This window comes from Protopterus annectens, chromosome 14.part0 (assembly GCF_019279795.1).
Source record: "Protopterus annectens isolate FY-2018-M chromosome 14.part0, PAN1.0, whole genome shotgun sequence".
Lineage (NCBI taxonomy): Eukaryota > Metazoa > Chordata > Ceratodontiformes > Protopteridae > Protopterus > Protopterus annectens.
In genome coordinates this window covers 670582353-670600744 of record NC_056748.1, presented here as the reverse complement: position 1 = coordinate 670600744, position 18392 = coordinate 670582353, and the positions used below count along the sequence as shown (strand labels likewise).

General features: G+C 39.2%; 1 protein-coding gene across 1 annotated transcript in view; it reads right to left on the bottom strand.

Moving 5' to 3' along the window:
* Positions 1 to 18392, bottom strand: part of PRKG1 (protein kinase cGMP-dependent 1) — a 3380995-nt gene that overhangs the window by 2968385 nt on the left and 394218 nt on the right. Inside the window, exon 2 of the mRNA XM_044056419.1 lies at positions 7355 to 7521. Coding sequence (XP_043912354.1) covers positions 7355 to 7521 — 167 coding nt within the window. The remainder of the gene's footprint in view (positions 1 to 7354; positions 7522 to 18392) is intronic.

Genomic DNA, 18392 nt, shown 5'->3' with positions numbered 1-18392 from the left:
CACAGTAACATACTCTGGTTTCATGCACTTGAACTTCAGATATCTTTGCAGAGGTTGGGTAGCACAGTACTTTGGTACGTTCAAGAGAGCATACAATTAATGATCATTTAAGGCAACTAGGAGGTCAGTGCTGAAGCCTGAATTTTATAGTGCTACATGGCACGTCATAATTAGAAAATCAGAGTGGCCACAGTTTTGTACTGTACATGGACAATGCTATCACCTTAACCCTCTTCTCACTGATTCTGCTTTCTAACCATTGAAGTCTACAGGTAAGAACTGTAAGCAGTGAGGGTTGAGGTGACAGAGCGTCTGCCGTGATGATGCCATTCTGGATGTGTGCAGATGGGCAGCATTAGATGAGTTTGTGTCCTGCACTTTATAAAAAAAAAATAAATAAAATGGATGAAATATGTGTATAAATATTTTTATATATATATATATATATATATATATATATATATATGGGTCTACTACTAATGCCCGAAACGACGATTCCCCGACGGAAAACTCACCGACGCCAGATGACCGACAGGTAAGTGTACCGACAGGGTGATTTGCCGACAGCGGAAAGACCGACAAGGGAATGTGCGATCGCGACGCGGTAAGTGTGCGATGGTGACGGAGTTAGGAGCGGTCAGGTAAGTGCTCGAGATTGTGGGATGTCGGGTTAGGCTGTGGGAAAGGTGAGTGTGTGTTCGTGTCGGAGGTATGGTTCGGGTAAGGTAAGTGTGTGCTAGTGAGGGACTGTAGTTTAGGGACGGGTTAAGTGAGTTAGGGTTAGGGTGCAGGTAGGTGATGTGCGTTAGTGTCGGAGCTTGGGCTAGGGGTGGGTTAAGTGAGTTAGGGTTAGGGTGCAGGTAGGTGAAGTGTGCGTTAGTGTCGGAGCTTGGGCTAGGGGTGGGTTAAGTGAGTTAGGGTTAGGGTGCAGGTAGGTGAAGTGTGCGTTAGTGTCGGAGCTTGGGCTAGGGGTGGGTTAAGTGAGTTAGGGTTAGGGTGCAGGTAGGTGAAGTGTGCGATAGTGTCGGACCTTAGGGTTAGGGTTTGGGTCAGGGCTAGTGTGTATGCTATGTAGTGTCGCGTGTTGTTTACGTTCCGTGTGTCGGTGTAATGGTGTTCGGTGTTTTGCGTTGTCGGGTTTGTGTGATGTCGGTCATCTGGCGTCGGTGAGTTTTCCGTCGGGGAATCGTCGTGTCGGTAATTAGTAGTAGACCCATATATATATATATATATATATATATATATATATATATATATATATATATAAAATGAGGCAAGCCCTACAGATATCCTGTTGTATCAGACAGCTGACATTGCTGGTGGTGGTGGGAAGGAGGATTAGAATTGCAAAGGTATTGGTCATTTGGTTCCAGATTTTGACTCCAATGGTTTGGGCAGGCTTGCTTTGTGAGGTGCATGTGAGAGACGAGTGCTCCCAGTGCATGTGCAGGGAGTTGTTAACAATTGTAGAGGATGATGCGTGAAGAGGGCTGTTGTTGGGCAGAAGTACATTATGTTTGAAATGGCTGCTGTGGTTAGGTACGGCAGTGAGCACGATGTATTCCATCCAGTGGTATTATTAAAAAAAAAAAAGTTTTTTTTTTTCAGGCCAATGTTGAGAATGAGAAATCCTTCACTATCACAGTTAGAGAGCAGACTGATGGAAAGAAATGCGTGTGTATAGTGGACCAGGGCAAACATTATTTCACTGTCCAGTCAGTTTCTATTGTGCACAGGAGATTGCTTTCTTGGTTCACTAAGCGTCATGGTTTAAAAGCCGTATTACACTAAAATCTTTCTTCAGCTCAGTCTGCCAGAAAGACCCAGTTGACCAAATACGATAGAAGCTGCTACATCTTGGGCAGCACACATAACTACGGCCTGTATGCAAGTCAGAAGCTGGACATGTAGCTTAGATACTTGCATTTTAGGCTGTGTGGACAATCAGGCCGCAAACATATTTGCAATGACCCTCATTACAGGATAGGGGGAGTGTCATCACAATTCAGATAACTGGTCATATCTTTGGGATCATAGGGGTTAGGGAGGAAATACAAATGGCAAACCCTTCAGTACAAATTATTTTATAGTGGCAGTATTTGTTAGGTTCTAGGTCTTAAACTGAATGTCATAGGTCACAATAAACACAGTAACTTATGTCTGTAATATTTGTTAACAGCTGGTAATATCCCAGCAACCACTTGGGTTGCATGCATACTGTCAGATATTTTCTTTATCTAGTTGAGAGCTTTCATATGAGATGAAGGAGTTTGTTAGTGTTACTTGGTCGTGGAGATATTTAGGAAAATGTGGAAATTGTGGTTTTGAGTTAGTATCATTAAAACAATAGTTAATATCTCTTTACCTGCACTAGACAGAGGTCAAATATTGAAGCAGTTGAGTTTTGTAAGTTTTAAACTAAAATCCTTTAATCCTGGTACATGGCATAGTTTGGTATTACTGATGCAGATTGGATCAGGTGATGCTCGATGCTTGGGGGCGTCAGTGGGAGTTGACTGCAGCTTCATCTGGAGAGGGTATGTTTTTTCCACAGGTTATGAGGTCCTCATGAAGGCTGCCAGTTAAGTGCGCATGCATTGTGCATTTTCATAGATATAAGTGAGGGTTTGGCAGGCTTAGCTCTTCATCGACGGCTTGCAGGTGGCATTAGATGGTGGATTTATTCAGGACATTTAGAGGGTGGGTAGGTTTTTAAATGTTTAGGTATCTCAGATGATTAACACCTGTTTTTTCTTTGCAGATGATGGTGGTTCCAGAGGGATTATGGCTGCTGTTGTGCTATGTAATGAGGGCTTATGGCATCAGTGATTATGTCATAGCAGTTGGTGGTCCAAAGGACGTGGTATCATCAGGTGATGGATGTTGGTGTGGTATGAGAGTGCTGCGGGGACTATTAAGGATGAGATACAGCGTGGGTTTGGTATAGCTGGCTAGGTTTAATTCTGGGGATTTTGGGGTCATCTGCAGATGGGGTACAGTCATAACTGGGGTTGGGTTGGATTTGGGAGCTCGATGGCTGATTAGTTAGTCAAGTCTGAGGGCAGGAGGGGGATCTTTTCATTTGTTTTGCTGGGTTAAAGGGTGGAAAGGGGGGAGTACTAGGATATTTGAATTCATTGATGTTGATGGGGTTAATATGATATCAGCAATTTTTAATATTTAGTGAGGTGGAGATTTTAGTGGTTCACTGCCTTCATAGGAAAGGAGTTATGAGGCTGAATTCCAGTAAGTTGGGATCCATGTAGTGGAGGGCTGGTTAGCATTGACAGAGTGGTTAGATTTGGCATGTAGGGCTTTGGGGGACTTGTTATAATGAAAGCATATGGTATTGCTTTGCCAAAGAGATACAGAGGTAACACAGGGAAAGGAAAGTTTTTTTTTTGGGGGGGGGGTCAAGACTAAAGCTGTAGGTTGCCCAGTTTTCTTGGATATTTTTGGGCAAGGATTCAAAAGCTGGTACATTGTTTACCTTTGTGGTACTTTGGGATGGCTTTTAGATAGATCTGTTCATGTAAATTAGCATGTGGGTATAAATGTGGCAGGAGGTGTTGGGTTAGGGAGCATATTTGGGAGGGTTGGTTGTGGTTTCTGCACCTGCATTTTATATTGGCAGTTTTGACATTCCAAGTGGAATTCCAGACCTACCTCAGGACGCATTCATCAACTTCCCAGGCTGGACCAGTGCAGAGGATCATCAGGTGGTGGACTGTATAAGCATTCTTGAGAGGTGATGGTTGCTAAGCCTAGTTCGGACATGTCAGATTTGTGGCAGGGTGCCGAAAGATGAGGGTGGCTATAAGGGACAGAATTATTGTAGCATGAGTTTGGGGCATCTTTGGGAGGCATAGGAGTGGGGTTTTATGTTCTTTGCATATAAGATTGGATGGTGGGTTCAGCAGAGGATTTTGATGCTGTGTGGGGAGTTTTCAGATTTCAGGCTGGCAGGAAGGGAATTCGAGGGAAGGATCTTAATTGTTTAGTTCAGGTTGGTTGACTCTGATGGCACGCAGACTTTTTATAGGAAAGGTTTAGCTGTTAAGGAAGTGGTCCTTGGTGGTGGTCTACTGTGTGACTTTAGTACTGTTAACCATTATTTTGGACCACTGGGGTGGGATTGTAGGAATAGAGTCAGTGGAAATGGGAGGACAGGCAGATTTGGGGTAGTAGGGAGTTATTTAGGGTTATATGTATTCTGTTTATGGATGATGGTGGTTCTTTGTGGTTAGGAGGGCTGCTTCTAAGTGGATGTTTTGCATGTTACTAAGTTTAGTTGGGGGAATTGGGGTTATTGTTGTGTACAAATGGCTGTCATATAGACTGTATTGGTAGATTAAATTGCAAGAGAGTACATAAAATTTGTTTTCTTCTACTACATATGCAACTGGGAGCTAAACAGCCTTTACCACATTTTGTGGGGATCTGTGAGGATGTTTTTGCAGTTTTGGTCACATACATGTTCAGCAGACTATTAGACTGTTTCATATGGAAATAAGTAGGGGACGCAGGTAATGTATATTTATATGTAACTTATCTTTCTACAGTGATTACTTGCAACAATGTATCATTTTACTTTTTGTGCTTATTATGGGATTGATTTTGTTGTATGTTTTTTGTTTTTGGATGTGAAAGGATTTTATGCAGGTAAGGTGGAGTTGGGCTGAGGTAAGGGAGATAAGTCAGTGTAATGGGGAGCATTTAGAGGAAAAGGGTGCTTTTTGGCATGGGTTAATGTCTTTGAGTGTCACACATTTACAGTTTTCTTTCTTTTACAGATGTAAGCAGTCAGGGCTGGAAGTGAAGTTGAAAGGTGATGGATTTGTTGGGGTGGCTGTTCCTGCTGTTCTGAATACACTGGTCACAGGAGAGGTTTTGGTCATCAGAGTGGTCTGCAATGAGGTTGTAGAGGGCATTTAGAATGAGCAAAGCCTTGAAGGAAACTGAGGTGCAAGGTAATGAATTTTGTCGCAGTGGTTGTTCTGGTGTGGTACATATTACTTTATTCGGGTTCATTGAGGCACAGTTGAATTTACACTGGTTTGGGATAGTGTGTTTTTTGGGCATTGCAGGTAGGTGGGTGTTTTAGGGGATAGTTCAGGATTTGGGTACCGTGTCTATGAGGGAGGATTAAGAAAGACATGGTTTGTTTTGTTTCTTTGCAGATGAGGGCTGGTCTTAATGATCTAGCTGGAGTTTAGAAAATGAGTACACCAAATGATGTTTTGCCTTAGGATGGAAGTTTTGGTGAAAAGAGGGGGAACAGACTGGTCAGGCTAGTGGGTGGAGAAGAGGGGCAGGCTTGCCCTCTTCTGTTCCCCCTCTGGTGATGGATGTGCAATTCAATATGTTTGGAAGGAAGGTGAGTGGTTGCTCTGGTAGACAAGTTAATAAGTAAGCTGAGCTGCTTATATAGATGGTGGTGTAATTCAATAAATTTAAGGTGAGTGGGAATGCTGCCTCGTTAGTGCAATGATAAGTGAGCAAGTGGGGGAAGCTGCTTATTCAAGGGTGAGTGGTACACTGCCCTTATGGTTATTGTGTGTCTTCTTTCATGGATGTTATTATCAACTGTGTTATGTTTTTGGTTGAACTTTATAACTAGTGGTTAACAATCATGTTTATGGAAGTTTAATAAAGGTCGTCAAATGTCATACACTGTTGTATGTTTATTGAAGTGGAACAGGACAAATGAGGTTTGAAACACACCTTTTTGTCCTGGGACATCTTCAGTGTGGTGCTAGATACATAGGTTAGGAGGGATTAAAAGAATAAGGGTATGATAGGGTTAAATGTGAGGGAGGGATGTTAGGAGGAAATGAGGTAAGAATCAGGAGGGGATTAGAGGGTTTTGTTAAGTGTAACTGAAGTAGTAGTCACATTTTGGAGTGAACTTGCTACCCTCCCTCCCTTTTTTATTAGCAGGGATTGTGTGTATTTTAGTGGTGAAGGCAGAGAAGAGGGTCAGGCTTGCCCTCTTTTGTTCGCCCTCTGGTGATTGATGTGCAATTCAATAAGTTTGGAAGGAAAGTGAGCAGATGCTCTGCTGGTCAAGTTAATAAGCAAGCAGAGCTGCTTGTATGGATGGTGGTATAATGTAATAAATTGAAGGTGAGCGGGAACGCTGCCTCATTAGTGCAAGGATAAGTGAGCAAGTGGGGGTCGCTGCTTATTCAAGGGTGAGTGGTACGCTGCCCTTATGGTTATTTTATGTCTTCTTTCATCGGTGTTATCACCTGGGTCATGTTTTTGGTTGAAATTTATAACTATTGGTTAACAATCATGTTTATGGAAGTTTAATAAAGATCGTCAAGTGTCTTTCGGTGTTGCATGTTTAATGAAGTGGAACAGAACAAATGTATGTTCCTATTCCCCTCAGTTTGGAATATTGCCTTTGAGTTGCCCCACTTTAGTCTCAAAAGAAAATAAAGTGACCTTATGATAACAAATCTAAAGTAACCCATCTATAGTGAAGTATGTTTTGAAGTTAAAAATTGTGTGTGCATTTCTCCACTCTTCAAATTAAGGGAAAGGTTTCATTATAGCCCAGCAGTACACTGCTGAATACAAAAATAATGCATCATGTGTAACATACAGATAAATTTGTGGCCAGAAACTAAACCTAAACTGAACAAGCACAGAGATCTACATCCTGCTTTATAAAATCAAGGTAAACAAAAGGAAACATTCTCCAGAAGGCAATGTTCTCATCACAGAAAATCCTGCAATTTAATCCCCTGTCACATTCATACATTAACATGATTGAACAACTGTCCCATTATAAGAAAAAAAATCTATGTGGTCCAGGTAGAGATTCTCTGACTATATCAGATCATATTGATGCAGGTGTACATATGGAAAGCAGATGCAAATAAACAAACAGGTTTAGAATGCAGCCACCCAGAAAACCAAAAGGCAGTGTGCTGACTCAATCTGTACTACTTCCTTTTCCTTAATCACTGTTCATCAGCATCTACTAGGATTTGTGTCAGTGCAAATATGGACACCTGCCTACTGTAATACTTTCATTCAATTCACAGATACTAAGAATCACATGATGGACCACTCCATTTTTTTATTTTATTTTTATGTTTTAATTTGGATAGTCTGGTTTATTTTGCACTGCAAATATATCGTTACAACATTTACTACATACTGAATAAAGATGTAAATTGGAAGGAACAGATTTGTACAGACGCATGTTTATTAGCAATACACAACAGTGTTTTTTTTGTTTCTGATTTTGCCTGAGTCGTCCCTCACTAGTCTCTAAAGAAAATCAAGTGACTTTAAGTGTCTTTTAGCAGAAGTAGAAAATAGCTGAAGAAATAACTCCTACCTTCCATGACGTACACCAGTGACCCCACATCTCCTTCTTTGATGATGCAGCTCTCTTTTCCATACTCCACAGGGTACATAGAATCCACAATCTCCTGAATCTGAGAGAGCTCCAGGTTTTTCATGAAATCATTATCCAGAATTGCTTCTTTAATAAGCTCCTTAGACCTATGAAAATACAACACGTTGCAGTTACTTATATGCAAAAAAATATGCCTCACCTTTTTAATGCTCACAAGCAGCACTTGTTCAGCCACATTGTATATGCAGGCAAAATTTATCCTTACACAACTGCAATTTTATTTTATTACACTAAGAAAAATGTTCTTTTTATAATCCTGATTAGCTAAATGTACAACAAATAGACATTAAACATTTGAAAGAAATTCTGTCACATTAGCCAGCATGTTTGCCAGTTTCCCCATAATAGCACCATTTTATTTATTTATTTATTTTATGTATTGCTTTTTCGATGAGGGTTGTCTGTCTGGGCTAAAAGCCCTTTTAAGTGGAGGCCCAAGGATAAAACAAAGATGTACATTTAACATGAATTCAACTAATAACATGATTACCTATGTTAAAAGTCTCATGTGAACATAAGAATGAGAAAAATAAATATAAAACAAACATATACAAAAGCTTGTGGCCAACAGAAAACATATTATATACAAGACATAACATTTCATGAATGTGAAATATTTATTTATTTATTTTATTTGTCTTTGTTTACTGGGAAAGTCTGACTGGGTAATATCCATTTTCAGTGGAGACTGACAGAAAAGCTCCATTTCCTTAAATTGCATTATATGAAGTTTCATTTAAGAACACAGTAGTTACATTTATATTTAAATTTATTCACAAAGAGTAGTTACATTTATACAGCTCAACTTGCAGTCATTAGAGATCCAAATACTTCAGCTGCATGATGAAGGTTTTAAAATTATGAAATGCTAGATTTGATTTTTGCTGAACTATTTAGTTGCCAGAAAACAAACATAATATTGAATCAGTAAAAGAAACTCAAGCCATAGCTCTAAACCTCTTAAGAGGCTAATGGGGAACACAAAGCCTAACAATATGTGACAAACAGCCAAAATGTGGAACACCCTATTTTGTACTGCACGAAAAAGTGTACCATTTCCATGGTGCCTGGCTGAAGTGGACTTTCAGACAAAAGCATGAAGTTCAAACACATAGCCAAAAATTAACACAGTACATTTCTAAAATTCTATTAAAAAACACAATTTGTAATTTAAGCCAAACTGTTTTATACCTTACAAAACCATACATAACCAAATACAAAACAACATTACTATAGAGTATCATACTAAAATTCAAACTACTGCTATACAGATTCCAGCTAAAAGTGCTAAAATTCAAACTACTGCTATACAGATTCCAGCTAAAAGTGCTAAAATTCAAACTACTGCTATACAGATTCCAGCTAAAAGTGCTAAAATTCAAACTACTGCTATACAGATTCCAGCTAAAAGTGCTAAAATTCAAACTACTGCTATACAGATTCCAGCTAAAAGTGCTAAAATTCAAACTACTGCTATACAGATTCCAGCTAAAAGTGCTAAAATTCAAACTACTGCTATACAGATTCCAGCTAAAACTGCCCATTAGTATAATTTCCTACAATATTACATTGCTCTAAATGTTTGCTAAACACTTTCCTACTATAAACCTCCAATCTGGCATTAATTGCTTTAGATATTATCACTGACCCCACTGCAGGCCTTACTAATTCACCAAGGAAAAGATTACTTTCCCGAACAGACATCCCCCAATAAATAAATACAAATAAACTTCTTTCTAATCCTAACTTTCATCAACTGAGCCAAATGTAGTCAGGAACTTACCCCCGTTACAGGTACATCAAGCAGCTCCATCAGAAACACTGGGCTCCAAAATTAAAAAATAAAAAAACAGCAAGGTAGGCAGCTCTGAACTCCAGAAGTAACTATGGCATAAAAAGAAAGGGAAGGGAAGCAAACTCCACAAAGCCTCCAAACCATAGCAGAAGTGCCACACCCTTATGTCTTAACTATATGCAATAAACCTCACACCTAAGGTTAAAATGAAATTATGATCATTATAGGAGTTTAGCAAAGGTTTGGACTTTTAGCACTCTGCAATGCACACTTCTACAGGCTGCAGCTTGCCCACATCTTTTCTCCTAAACCAAATCTCTTCCTCCAGTGCATTTTTTTGGTCTTCCTCACTCCTTCAGTAAAAAGGACTTGTAGCAGCCATAGAAGAAAACTCCAAACATGTCCTGCCAGGAAAAGAAATGCATTCCAAAAAAATTAACGAAAAAATAAGTGATCTGCAATACCCGTTTTTTTTTTTTTTAAATATTGCAGTGGACAGAAAACCCTTGTGATATTACTATTGGCTATGTTGTTAAGGGAAAGTCCTATACTGATTGGCCAATTTCTTTTTCACCACATTGGCTTGCTTTGTCTAAAAAATTAATTATTGATTGGCTCATATACATAAATGCCAATTGGCTCTATTTGCGGTATATGAGCCAATCAAAAAATGCAAAGCAGAGCCACACCTGTTCAATGCAGAACAGCGGAAAAGCATCTCAGAAAGCCTTTAAATGTGGAGTGTTCTGCGTAATCCGGAGCACTTGGTTGCTGAGACTCAACCAATTATAAAACAGTACAAGACAAACCATATAACATTCAGCTACTAGAAAAAAAATGACAGCTTTCATTGACTGCTCACCCATGAGACCACTGCTCATTTCTGAATTAAATGCATAAAAAGACTTCAAGGAAAAGGGAGAACCCAAGTTATAACCATAAACTTTCCCAACCAGTCAAAAAACATTTATTAATTCAAGGGAGAGCAGGAAGGTGCATACAAAACATCTATGCCAAAGAAACTGAAGATCTGCTCTCACCTCCATTATAGACTAAAACCTCTCTTCACCACCTAAAATTTCCTTACCTCACTAATAACTTTACTTCCTCTTAAGACTATCTAACCATCCTAGCTAACACTCAAACACCTACCAGGCAGGCATGAACAAATATGTCTGACTGGCAAATTTTTATTTTTTATGCATTTACCTTACATCTTTGTTAAACACAATTAATGTAAAAGGTTTAATAAGGCTGCAGCATTCTGTAAGATTATACATACCACACTACAAAGAGGGATGATAAGAAAGTGAATTGGGGAACCATGGCAATCTCTCTCTCTCTCTCTCTCTCTCCCTCTGTCTCTCTCTCTCTCTCTCTCTCTCTCGAGACTTGTGAGATACAATCTTTATGGCTTATACCAAGTAATTTAATTTCAAAATATTCTTCATAATTAGCTGGACTGAGATTAACCTCTTCTCTTCCAGTATCCTCTGTTACAATGTATTCATTTCAATAGTTACCATGCAGTCTGATATACAGGTTCACTTCTTTTTCTAAAAACCAAAAACAACAGCAGGAGTAAAATGCCTCAAAATAAAGCCACTAGGCAAATACCAAAATACAGAAAAAAATGGAGCACCATAAACCATGAATACACTGTGGAATAGTGATAACAAACCAGACTTTATTAAAAAATAAATGCATTAACGGATCAGCATATTTTTGTCCCTTCCAGTCAGGACTTCATCAGATAATGAGCACACCATCCAGTATTTTCCTTTTATACTGCTTGTGGTTTATGGTGCTCCATTTAATTCTGGATGCTTCTTTTTCTGTCCAGCAGGACCCACTGTTGGTACATTTTTTTAATACAAGCAACTTTACAAATACATTTTCAACACAAGCACCTGTACAAATCAGTTTGATATAGAAATGACATACAATTCTTTACAAAACTTCAGCTAGCTCTGCTGACCTATGTTATACATTCACTGCTCTACTTCTCCTGGCATAGCTAGCAATACCACACTTCATCACAAATGGTTAAGGTGTTTACCTTACAGACAGAAGGTGCATAGTTTGATTCTCACATGTGGTAATTGGATGTGACTTAAAATGGTCCACAAGAGCAATTGCCCGAGTACTGATCTATGAACCTATGTTATATATGTTAGTTAATTAGGGCATTCATATTGAAACAAAGGTTCATATTCAGAACAGACTTAGGTAATTAATAAGTCAATATTAGGAATCTATATTTAGCACAAAATATGCAATTAGCATAAAGAATGCAAGCTTGGCATAGCAGAAAATATCAAAGTGCCTAAATTAAGTTATTCAGACACCCTTTCTTATTAATATTAATCAATAAGCAAATTCTCAGCATCCTAATTCAGGGAGGAACTCTGCCATTCTTTTACCATGGACTGACAGCAAAACTACAAATATTCACATTTTCTCAAGTTGTGTTCCTTCACCTGAAGCACTGCTTATATGCTAAAACAGTTAACCAGTGCTAGTATTTGTGCTTCTCACTTTCTTCCACCTTCATCTGCAGTACAAGTCAACCATGAGGTTTCATTTCTCTCTAAAATGTGGTTCTGGTTATCAGCCTGTACTTTATAAAACATTAATTTCCTTGCCTTCAAATTAAAGAAAAAAAAGCAAGGCCTCCTTTTTTTTATGACTGATCTCTTGTGGGCTTCAATGGAGGAATTTGACCTCATCTACAAAGCATACCATAAACATTGGAACATCTGTTGTGTTTTGTATCAGCTGCTCCCCCCCCCAGTCTAATATAGGCAGTATTTTGTCTTCTGCTGATGTTATCAGCTGCTATAAAGAAAGTGTAGAGTGTTGTAAAACTATTCTCTACTGTAGTTGTTGCCCAAAGGCAAAAAGTATTGGATCAATATTCTGCCACATCTTTTTTGTGTAATAAGTCACTTTCTGGTTGTACTATTTTCACTGAATACATATCAGTTATTGATAATTATCCATGGCATTCTTTTCATTCTTCCAAGGTTTATCCTTGCAAGAGACTGGAACTCCATCTCTATGGAATTAAGATGTTGCAGCCACCTTACCTCATTCAACCATTTCTGTAAAACTTAACATATTACTCAAACTTTCTGAATGTGTGGTGTGGCCAAGATGGCTAACTAAGGGCAACTAGTGAAAGCTCTGTGACTGAAACCTTTTCTCTGATAGAATTTGGGGATACTTAATAGCTATTTATATTCACCAACAATAAGAGAAAATATTTTTACTTGAAGTTCTTCAAAAGCTGTAATTTTCCTGAAAGAATTTCATCTGCTTGGTTAAGAAAGAAGAGATTTCAGCATGAGCCACTTAAAAATGGTACTCGGGATACTTCTGTTAAAAAAAAAAAAAAGATATCCAGTTACTAATATCTAGCACGCAGGATGTGTTACTAAAAATGGACAGACTGGACACTAAAACAGAAAATTTCAAAGAAGAGTTGACAAAAAAGATGGAACATTTAGAATTTATGAAATAACAAGATGTACAAATCAACAGTATAGAGGAAGCTTTAAATGACCATGGATGGAGAATAGCTGAAGGTGAGCCTCACACTAAATTCTTTTAAAACAAAATAATTGGATTATAGATAAAGGTGATGATTTAGAAAATAGACAGACAAAACAATATCAGAATTCATGGCATACCAGAAAAATATGAGGAAGAGTATAATAAACTTTTCAACAACATGGCTGCATAGAATGTTAAATTTATCTGAATCTTCATTATTTGGGATTGAAAGGGCACATAGTTCCTTGAAATCACATTCAAAGAATAAAAACTCTCTGCCACATTCAGTGATAGTTAAGTTTTTGTCCAGCATGGAAAAAGACAAAAGATTATATTTATATTATAGATTATATTAAAATAGGTGAGTATGTATTCAGATTCAACAATGCCTATTCCAGTAATACATAAAGAGAAATCCTGCTTGTCACGCATTAAAATAATATTAAAACTACTTTGGTGTTTTCTGCAAAAATCAAAAAAAAAAATCTTTCTGAAGGAATTAAAGTAATTTAAGTATTTAAATAAATTAAAGTATTTAGCTACATTGGTGCTGCGGTAGCGTTGTCGCCTCACAGTAAGACGTTGTCCTGTTCGATTCTCAGCTAAAGCGTCTTCTGTGTGGAGACGTGCGTGAATGGGTGTACCTTCATTGAAGGTTGTGCGTCAGGGCTGGCAACTCGGCACATAAAAATCTACTGCCAATCATTAGCGGACCGGCGTTCCGCTGTGGCGACCCCTAACCGGGAAGAGCCGAAAGACACAACAAAATAAATTAAAGTATTTGACTCACAGGATGAGGCATCTACGTTTGTTAAAAAAAATCCTTAACAACACTGAAGAAATGGACTGGAATGCTGCATCCTTCACGAGACAGAGTGAACTGAATTTCTTGGAAAATTGCTTCTAAAATTAAAAAGCTTAATAACAAGTGAAGTTCAGTTTCTGATTGCAGAACATTTCTTTCCTGAAACAATAGATTTATCCTCTAAGTAAAAGGTTAATTTAGGACTGTAAGCTTCAAACCATATGTAAGTATGTATTTATGTTTTACACTAAAGCATTTTACATGACAGGAAATATAAATAGCTAGTCTTACTATAATTATAGTGAAAGACAATATGCATCATTTTAAACTAAATTTATAAATGCAATAATCACTCCACTGCACCCCTACTCTCCTTCATCCTTCTTGTCATCCTAGCATTTATCTTCACTATTTCTATCTACCTTTTTCTCTTTTGCTACTTACTTCCCCTCATTTCACCTCACTTACTTAAGAAATTGCAAGGCTTTCCTAAATATGCTTTGTTAAAGTACACTCCTCAAATACTCTTTACTATTTATGTACTGTTTTTATTTTTTATATCCTTAGAATACTCTGTTATGACACACTCAAATGTTTTCTTCCTTACCATTTTGTTTTTGCCTTATTGTTTTTATTATTTAACTAAGTATAAGTTACAAACTGTTGATTTTTCTTTCTGAGCTATGTATACTTTGCAAACTGATGATTTTTTTTTTTATTGTAAAACTGTACAAGGAGCTTTTCTCCCCGGAGCCTCAATTGAAAATGGTCTAATTTTGGCCCAATGGACATTCCTGGTAAACAAACTGTGAAATAAAATAAACATTTCTAAATGTTAAAGAAATATTTCCTGTGTGAGAATGACATTAAATTATAATTAATATAATCAATAACTTTAGGCCTATACAAGATAAGAATTTTGTTTTAATTTTACTTAACATGTGCATTGCTAAATAAAATGAATGCCAGATCTAAGTAATATACTAATTAGAAGTGTTAAAGTGCTATGTTTTATTTTCATTTACCAGGTTGTTTATGAAACAAATAGCACTTTAAAAAGTTTGAGAACAAATGAATGTCTTAGTTGTGTGAAACTGCTTGATTCTTTGCTTGCTTTACTTCTTGCCTGAGTCTTAAGCTGTTTTGATGAAAGTATGGGTGCTAGAACTGTTTAAAGTTCATCACTGATGTTTGTGAAAGTAGGAAGCACCTGAAATGGGGCCATGCTGATGGGAAGAGATTTGAACACCTTTTATAGGTTCATAGGTGTGTACTAGGCTAATGGCCCTGGAGCCTTTACAAGCCTAGCCCATAGGATTTCCCTGGCATCATGCCACCCAACCTTAGTTCTTAGTGCCTCTGTCATGTACAGCCACTGGAGTGCTCCCCTGGGTGAATTGTTTATTTCCCATCCACTCATCAAGATTTCACTTGAAGAGGGCCAGTGAGGTGCTCTGCTTGACATTTATATGAAGTCTATTCCATAGCATGGGCAGTCTCTGAGTTATGAACCTGTCCCCTCCAGTATGTTCTGTTGATTGTGTAATGAGGTTAAGGTCTCTGGAGTGTGTGATGCGGAGGGATTGGGATTTCTTTAGATGTAGAATTTCTAACAGAGCTGGGTCAGACATGGCATTGTAAGTCAAGCAGAGATTGCCTCTAAGTAGGCGATATGAGACAAAGAATAGTTGGAGTTTTTTGAGTCTGTCCATATGCGACAAGTGTTTAAGGCCTAGGATCCTCTTTTTGAGGTACTTTGTGGCCTCTCTAGTTGTTACAGGTGTCTAGTGAGGTACATGCCAAATGGGACACTGTACTCGATGACTGGCCTAATGAGGGAAGAGTAGAGGGAGACAATGACCTCTTTCTTCCTGGATGGAAAACCCTTTATGTGCCACATAGAATGACTTTCTGACCACAGTGGCAACATGGTAGCCAAAAGAGAGGTTGCTGTCAACCTGTGTTCCCAGATCTCTTATAATGCTTTCTGTGTTCAGTGGACTACCATCAATGTGATAATTCAAGGGAACCAGGTTTTTCCCAAGGGGGATGACAACACATTTTTTGGCATTGAGCTTAAGGCCATGGTTCTGACACCAGTCGTTGGTGTCATTGAGGCTTTTCTGTAGGATGTCAACATCACTTGGGGAGTTGATAATAGCTCCCAACTTGCAATCGTCTGTGAACTTTGTCAGCCAGAGTCCCTTCATGTTGGCCTGGACTTCAGAGAAGTAGATATCAAACAGGAGATGACCCAGGACTGAACCCTGTGGGACTCCACTCCTGACTGGTCAGAAGTCTGACTTGGAGTCAGCTACTTTCACACTGTGGTTTCTGTGAGCCAGTTTGCAACCCACTTGGTGATATAGGGGTTGATGCCTAGCTTAGTGAGCTTTTCTATGATTCCTGAGTGAGGAATGGTATCAAAGGCCTTGGCCAGATCAAGGTAGGCTGTATGAACCACCTTGCCTTCATCCACAGCTGTGGTGACTGACTCAAAGAAGTTGACCAAGTTGAGCAGGCATGATCATCCCTTCACAAAACCAAACTGGGTAGGATCCAGAGTTTGGAGATTCCCTATATCCTTGTTTATTAGGTTTATGATGATGTATTCCATACCTTTGCATATCAGACTCGTCAGGCTAATTGGGCAATAATTCCCAGGTCTGTAGTCACTCCTCCTTTGTGGAGAGGGATGACTGTAGCAGTGTGTCATTCAGTAGGGGCAAAGTCCGAGTTGAGGCTGTGACTGAACAGAGAACACAGGTGAGGTGCCAGTTCACTCTGTAGTTCATGTAGAATACAGCCAAGGATATTGTCAGGTCCCATAGGAGCTGTATTCTTGGCCTTGGGCAGTGCTGTTTTAACCTGTGCAGCAGTAATACTGGGTTTCTGGCAATCTAATGGTATTGTGATTGGTCCTTTGAGGGGACAGGTAAAGTTAGTACTGAATATGTTGGCCAGTATATTGGCAATATTTGTTGGATCAGTACAGGAGGTACCATTGTGCAGTAACTCAGAGCAAATCTGGGTATTGCCATGGAGATTCTTTACAAAACTATAGAAGGCCTTGTGATTGTCTTAAATATCTGTTGCAATTCTGTTTTCATAGCTAGCTTTAGAGGACTTGATGAGGGATCTCAACCTTTTGTTGAGGTTGATAAGGGATTTTTCCAGTCTTGGGACTTTGCCTTATTCCACACCCATTTTCTCCTTCTGTTGCAGCATTTTTTTATGGCAGGGGACCACCAGACTGACTTCTTTTTTTTGAAGAGAGCATCTTAGTTCTATTGGGTATAGCGAGATCCATGCATTTGTGTATGTGTTCGTACAGTGCACTGGTGTATGATTCGGTGGCCATGCAACTATTCTCCATTTACATGGATGCCGTGAAGTTAGCCAGCTCTGTTTTTAGGAGCCCAAAGTTAGCTTTGGAGAAGTTTTTCATGGTGGTTACCTTTGTGGGGGGGTGGGGGGTGGAGGTGGGAGGGGATGTGGATTTTCAAGGTGATTAGTTTGTGGTCGGATCTAACCAGGGTGGAGTTGACTACTGGTGTAGAGCAATGGTCACCCATGTTAATAATGCCCTGGTCAAGGATGTTGCTACCTCTAGTGAGGGTAAGAGCGAGCTGGTCAAGAGCACTGGAATTAATGAATTCAAAAAAACATTGGGCAAGTGTATTGCTACACGAGTAGTTTTCCCAGTTAATGGAGGGGTAGTTGAAGTCGCCCAGTATGAGAGTGTTAGGTTGGACCCTAGTATTCTCCATGGTGCTTAAGAATGTGGAGTGTGAGTCTTGGACATGGTTGAGGACCTATAGCAGGCTACAACCTGAATCACTGTTTTACCCAATGTTAGCTGCACCTGAAGTATCTCAGATGCATTATGTTGGGCTACTAGTCTGGAGGTGTTCGCATCCTTTATGTCTATGGAAACACCACTGCCTTTTTAGCTTAGGTCCAGGTTCTGGGGCTGAAAGGTGTGGAATGAGTTATAGCCTGGTAGTGCAGGGGTGCTTTCTGCTGCCCTGAACCAGGTCTCTGTTATAACACAAATGTCAATGTTCTCCATTTTAAGGAGTGTTTCGAGTGAGTGCATTTTGAGATTTAGACTTCTAGAGTTGAGCAGCATGACTCTCAAGATTGTATTTGTTTGTAGCTGTTATGGTGGTAATTTGGTGTTTCAAACTCCGCCTAAAAAGGCACTATATGGGTGGCAATAGCCTTGGCCAGTATCAGGAAGCCCAGGGGTGACAGATGCAGGCCATCTCTGGCAAAGAATCGATGTCCGTCAATCATGTTATCTCAGGCAGACAGATACTGGATCTCCTTAGAATGACACCAGAAACTTAGCCAATTGTTGAAATCAATTATTTTCTGCTTGTACTGTAGTATCATTCTGGGTGATGGTAGAATGGTGCTCAGGGCTAGGGTCATACCCACCTGGGCTACATAATCCAAGAGCTCCTCCATGTCTCTTTTCATGTAATCCAGGGAGGTACATCTCAGGTCATTCACACCCACATGTACAATGACAGAGTCATATTTGTACCTGTTGTTGAGAGACTTGAGTGCATGCATTACGTTGCAGATCCTACGCCTGACAGGCAGATGACTTGTTACTTTCTCCATATTCAACCTAGTGAGTAGGACATCAGTGTGCCTCACTATTGAGTCACCTATGACTAGTGGGTTAGGCATGCTGTTTTGCCTTAGGGAATTTGATTGAGTGGCACACTGTTTAGGAGGTTTAAAACTACCTGAAATAACTCAAGTCAGAGATGAAATCTGAGTGTTTTATT